At 37.7% G+C, this 6,238-nt stretch overlaps 1 protein-coding gene and 1 non-coding gene across 2 annotated transcripts; one reads left to right on the plus strand and one right to left on the minus strand.

Annotated features, from left to right (window-relative positions):
• Positions 1 to 707: 707 nt before the first annotated feature.
• Positions 708 to 1,390, plus strand: LOC126033602 (E3 ubiquitin-protein ligase Itchy-like). The gene has a single exon (XM_049790588.1). It carries the CDS (start codon positions 715 to 717, stop codon positions 1,207 to 1,209), a length of 495 nt encoding a protein of 164 aa, XP_049646545.1. The 5' UTR covers positions 708 to 714; the 3' UTR covers positions 1,210 to 1,390.
• A 3,466-nt stretch (positions 1,391 to 4,856) lies between these two features.
• Positions 4,857 to 4,988, minus strand: LOC125995622 (small nucleolar RNA SNORA51). Its single transcript, XR_007491117.1, has one exon. It is a non-coding gene; the product is annotated as a small nucleolar RNA SNORA51 (small nucleolar RNA).
• Between the last annotated feature and the right edge of the window lie 1,250 nt (positions 4,989 to 6,238).

Consider the following 6,238-nt stretch of genomic DNA (forward strand, 5'->3'; position numbering starts at 1 on the left):
GGCTGCTAGAATATGTGGTCCCCTCTGTACCTAGCCTACTACTTAGTAGTCTTGCACCTGTTTGGTCTTGGTGCCTCCCTTTTTTCCCCCTCTAACTGGGAGGCAGGACTAGCTAGTTCAAGTTACGTGAGAAGAGAAAAGTAATAAACTGGGGTAAAAGTCTAATACGCCAAAAATGGGCGGAATCCTTCTAGAGGCTCTCATCATCGATTTGAGAGACGAAGGAGAAAAAGAAGGTGAGAGACTCCACCAGTACAAAAAGAAGTGTCAAATATCCAGTGAGGACTCCAACAATAACGATAAGCACCACAAAAAAAACAATAAACAAACAAGCAAACAAAAAACCCCATAGTCTTGAGATAAGAAACATGGCATAGCACTTAAAGAAAGAAAAGAAAAGAAGAGAAAAAAAATAATTATAACTGAGGACAACAACTTCAATAGCCACACCCAAACAAAGAAATAGACCAAAATAGATAGGTAAATAAAAGAAATAATAATAAATGAAGATAAAAAATAATATATAAAAAATAAACAGTGTTGGCCGCCGTGTTGGCCGCCGCGCTCGGGGCTCGGCACCGGCTGCCATCTTGGTGGAGGGACGCTAGAGTCGCGACCCGAGTCCCGGTAACATGCATTTAACTGTGGCCTTTTGGAGACAACGCCTTAACCGAAACGAGTGACTCCAATGGTGAGAACTTCAGGTTTATTGCCATGGCTCTGTTCCATGGGAAGTTCATAGACACGGGGTTTTCTTTGCCATTCTATAAGCATATCTTGAACAAACCAGTTGGGCTCAAGGATTTAGAATCTATTGATCCAGAATTTTATAATTCTCTCATCTGGGTGAAAGAAAATAATATTGAGGAATGTGGTTTGGAAATGTACTTCTCTGTCGACAAAGAAATATTAGGTGAAATCAAGAGCCATGCTTTGAAACCCAATGGCAGCAATATTCTTGTAACAGAAGAAAATAAAGAGGAATATATCAGAATGGTAGCTGAATGGAGGTTGTCTCGAGATGTTGAAGAACAGACACAAGCTTTCTTTGAGGGTTTTAATGAAATTCTTCCCCAGCAGTATTTGCAGTACTTTGATGCAAAGGAACTAGAGGTCCTTTCATGTGGAATGCAAGAGATTGATTTGAATGACTGGCAAAGACATGCTATCTACCGTCATTACGCTAGGACAAGCAAACAAATAATGTGATTTTGGCAGTTCGTTAAAGAAATTGATAATGAGAAGAGAATGAGACTTCTGCAATTTGTTACTGGAACTTGCCGATTGCCAGTTGGAGGATTTGCTGACCTCATGGGGAGTAATGGACCACAGAAATTCTGCATTGAAAAAGTTGGGAAAGAAAATTGGTTACCCCGAAGTCATACTTCTGAGAACTTATACCACTAGAGGACAAGAACTTAATTGGAATATTTGGAATATTTGTTCTTTTCCTTCTCTGCCTGTTGCACATCTTGTTGTAAAATTGGACTGTGACTGTAAAATTGGACTGAGTGTAAGTAAATTAATGTTACTATTGAAAAAAAAAACAATGTTTTGTGCTTTTTGTTTTTTCTTTTCCCCTCCTGCCCTGGCACAGTAAATATTGGGGTCATTCAAAAAGGAGTTCACTTGGCCTAAGAGATATGGGGTTTCTCCATCCTTGGCATGTATTGTCATGAGATTAACTATAGACTCTGTTCAGGATCATTTACTCTCCTGGTGGTGCTTTTGTGGTGTTTGGAAGACTTCTGCTCTGTCCTGGGTGATACAATCAGACCTCTGTGTCTAGGGATCTCGGTATCTGCACAGGTCCAGAGGTGGGACTTATGATGAAGTCAGTCTTTGTGGTTCTAGAAGTTCTGTTCCTTCAGTGTCATTTGAATCCATCTTCTGTAGTTGGTGGTCTTGGTCTTTGCACTGAACCTAGGATGGCACCTAGGATAGCGTCTTTCTTTGTGTTTCCAGAAGCCCCATTCCGTTGCAATTGTCTCTGCCAGACCTTTGGAACTGGTGATCATGGTTTTTGTGCAGGTCGTAGTTCAAACTAGGGCTTTTTTTTATTGGTTCCAAGATATATACAGTCTGGTCATGGTTCTAGCAGCGAGTCATCTATAAATTGCAATCTTGGCTTTTGGACCTACCAAAGGGTGACAAGTCTTCTGATTTTGTCTTATCATTAGCTGGTTAGGTAGGATAATCTGCTCTTAGGTCAAGTTGTTCCCATTTTCCTCGTTGTCAGGATATCATATTAGAGCTGGTACTTGTTGGTGACCCCGCAGTATTAAGGCTGTCTCGGATGGGATTTGTTTCCTGCAGCTGTTGTGAAGAACTGTGCCATTTCTATGTCTGGGATCCAGGGTTCAAGGCTGGATGGATGGTATCTAATCACCTGAGGTCTAAGTTGATTCCACATGGCATATCCCTGTATTGTAAACAAGTATGAGTTCTTATCTCTAGTAGATAAGAGCTCTTTTTTATATGTAAGATTTCCCCCTTTTTTAGTGTGCCTTTGCAGGGAGAAATGGTGCTACATTATATGTTGGTGCATTTGGGGGTGGACAGGGGGAAAAAAGAAACAGGTCACATACCCAAAAAAAGATACAAAAAATAGGAATAAAAATGTATGTGCTCACCTATGTATATGTAGTACAGACATTTTTTTAAAAAGTTAATTAACGAAGTATTTAAAGGACCAAAGTGATGCAAAAGACTACCTTACATTTGGGGAAAAGCAGGTAAAGAGGTGGTGTAATAGAGTTCTTAAGCTTATGTTGGAAGTACAGGTTTTCCCATTGTTATTTGGGTTTTTCTTTTGGTGTGTGGGTTCTCAGGCACCTTTCCATCACACCCCCTGACCTTCTTCAGATTGGCAAAAGATTTGCAGCAGGGAGGTCTTGGAAGAGTTCTTGCATTGGGGATACTTTTGGAACTAAGTCTGGTTTCAAGTAACAGTCCATGTTAGGGGGAGTTGGTAGGGAGGGCCACACAGCATGAGTCCCCAGGGGAGTTGGCTGCCTTTTCTTACAGGAGACAAGGTGTGGGTTTGACTGGGTGTCCCTTCGCTTGGGTGCTGGGTACTGGTTCGTTGGGGTAGGAGGTCAATCTTGATGCCTAATAGATTAATTACTGAGGGTGAAGAGTTTTAATACAGTGGGAGGTCTGGATGGGATTGAGGGGTGAAGGGATAGTTGTATTTCCAAAGCAGGGAAAGGGGAAGGTATATGGAAAAGGTAGGAAGGGAGAAAAGAGAAAATACATTAGAAAGAAAGGGAGAAGAGAAAAGGAAAAAAGTAAAGAGAATAGAAAAGAAAAAAATAAAAATGAAAGTAGTGAGAGGAGAGGAGAAAATAGCAAGGGAATGCTAGTTTGCTTGAATGTATTAGATAATTAGAGCCTGTAGTTTAAGTCTGTACATCGCAGTTACTGCTTCGGTGGTCTGACTGGTCACGTGTTTCAATTCCTAAAAGAAGGTATAACCTAGAGATAAAGTGTATGTTAAAGAGTTTTCTCGGGGCCATCACGTAGTGCCACCTAGGTATGGTATCTTGTGTGGTATCCCGAGCTGCCATCTTATTTTTTACACCCTTTGTATCCAAGAACGCCTGTGGACAGAAAAGCTGAGAGGTTATTTTAAATATAGTAAGATAAAGGCATTAAAACATAGTGTTATGGGATGTTTCCATTGGAGTCAGTGATTTCCTGTGGTATTCTTTACTTGTGATCCTGTATACGATCTCTAAGGGATTATTGTGGGCCTTTGTTGTAGAAGGTTGATTACATACCTGTTCTCTCTATGCTGCTATTTCTGGTGTTGCTGTTTTCTTTGTGGTATAGTGTGAAGTCAAGAGTTTGCGTTGTTCCTTTTTCATGTATTTTGGACACTGCTCCTGAGTATATGTTGACTATTACAGTGTTTGGAGTTTCTACCCTGTTAAACCCTGTTATTTGATTTTTGAGTATTAGTTGTCTAACACCATTCTTACTGTACTTCTTTAACTCTTATCCTTTATAAAAAAAGAGAGAAAAGAAGAAAAGGTTATTAAATCTCCTGCAGGGTCTTTAATGAGTTATTTGGTCATTCAATGATTTTCAAAAATATACTTGCTACTGAACCTTTTCTTTCTGTTTCATCTCATTAGTCTTTCTATTTTTTAAAATAATTTTACCTTTATTTTTCTGAAACAAATTTATTATGATCAATTGTGTCAATTGTGATACATTTTCTTTAAATAAATTTTAAAATTGGCTGATTAAAAATATAAACAGTAAAACAACAAAAAATTGCGAAAGCTGTTAACTTTGACAATGATTGGTTATTACGATTGGTAAATTACTGCAAAAATTTGCAGTAAATTATTACAATTGATAAATTTCCAGATAACCAGGTATTGACAATTATTTCATGTAACTTTTAAGGAAAATAATTTGTCTCATTTGTGATTGTCAGAGGTATTTACAATAAACTTCAAGTATTATTAAAAGAAGAATGTGAAAGCATATTTCAAATCAATGTAAAAAAATCCAAACTAAGTACCTTGGAAATCTAGTAAGAAGCCAGTCAGTAGATGGTACAATACTCTGTAATTACCAGGTTCTCTGTGAGTCACTGTGCTTTGATTAACATAAATACCCAACTAAGGATTTTGCTTTTGTTTCTGAAAAAAGGAAATCGTTAGAAATAGCAGAATGGCTATTCATGTAGTAATGTGGTGCATGCACTTACATTATTTCAGAGAATGATCCAGCCAACCCGTAACATGATATAAATTTTTGGACTGTCAAAAAGACACAAAAATCCCAGTTGTTCTTAGGTCTGATCATTGCTTGAATGTCCATAACTAAGAATTTATTTATTTATTTGTCCCCCAATTCACAATACAGACCAGGCAAAGGGCCTAGGTTGAGGTGTATATGGGGTGCATTTAATGTACCTTCTCTTTCTATACAGTCAGTGTAAACAACACAGCCTTGGTAAGAATTGGGAGGCCTTATCTTTTCTTTTATCCTTTTTAATTTTTAATATATATATAAAATCCTTCATCAGTGCAACCTTTGCGGAAAGCGATATGGAGATTTCTCCAAAAGCTGGATGTTGAGCTCCCATACAATCCAGCTATACCACTCCTAGGGATATATTCTAGGAACACAAACATACAATACAAAAATTCCTTTCTCATACCCATAAGTTCAACACAAAGAGCCAAAATTTTAAACTGTGAGAGTCAGAGAGCCACACCACATAGTGACTTGTCAAAACAGACAAACACTCACACAAATGCATATAATTTTAATAATATATTAAACAAATATTGCATTTTGCCACTTTGAGTGAGGGTAAAAATCCTGTTTGCCACCCCTGCAATAGCCAAACTTTGGAAACAGCCTAGATGCCCATCAATAGATGAATAGTTTAAAAAACAATGGTACATATACAAAATGGAATATTATGCTGCCATCAGAAGAGATGAAGTCATGAAATTTTTCTATACATGGATGTATATGGAATCTATTATGCTGAGTGAAATAAGTCAGAGGGAGAGAGATAAACACAGAATGGTCTCACTCATCTATGGGTTTTGAGAAAAATGAAAAATATTTGTGTAATAATTCTCAGAGACAAAATAGAGGAGGACTGGAGGGTCCAGTTCCTGACATGAAGCTCACCACAAGTATCATTTAGTGCAGTCACAGAAATAATTACACTGAGAACTAACATAACAAAATGTGACTGAATGAGGGAAGTAGAAAGCCTGTCTAGAGTACAGGACATTGTGGGGTGGGGAGGAAAGACACTTGGGATATTGATCATGGGAATGTTGCATAACTAAGAATTTAAATACTGCTATGTAAAGAAATAGAATAAACTCCATAATTCCCATTAGATTTTATTTTTATACTTATGATAGAACATTTTAGCTATTGTTTAACAATAGCTAAAGTATTCTACTTTAGTCTGAGACTCAGATGTGATAGCTAAAGATCTATCCACTGGTAGGCAATTGAGGCACATAAGGAATGAAGACATTAATGAATAAGAGCTGCTTGCTAAGGCTTTTTTGTGAAGGTTAATACATTTGTCAGGTATTTTAGTTAATTACAGAAGTACAACATAAGTGGTTCAGTTATGGAGTGATGAAATGCATAAAGTTAATCCACAGATGCAGGAACACCCACATATTTTGATTGAATAAGGAGCACTGCAAGTGCTCAAGCACAGCTTTAATAACAGCAGGTCATC

The sequence above is a fragment of the Suncus etruscus genome, chromosome 17 (genome assembly GCF_024139225.1).
Source record: "Suncus etruscus isolate mSunEtr1 chromosome 17, mSunEtr1.pri.cur, whole genome shotgun sequence".
Lineage (NCBI taxonomy): Eukaryota > Metazoa > Chordata > Mammalia > Eulipotyphla > Soricidae > Suncus > Suncus etruscus.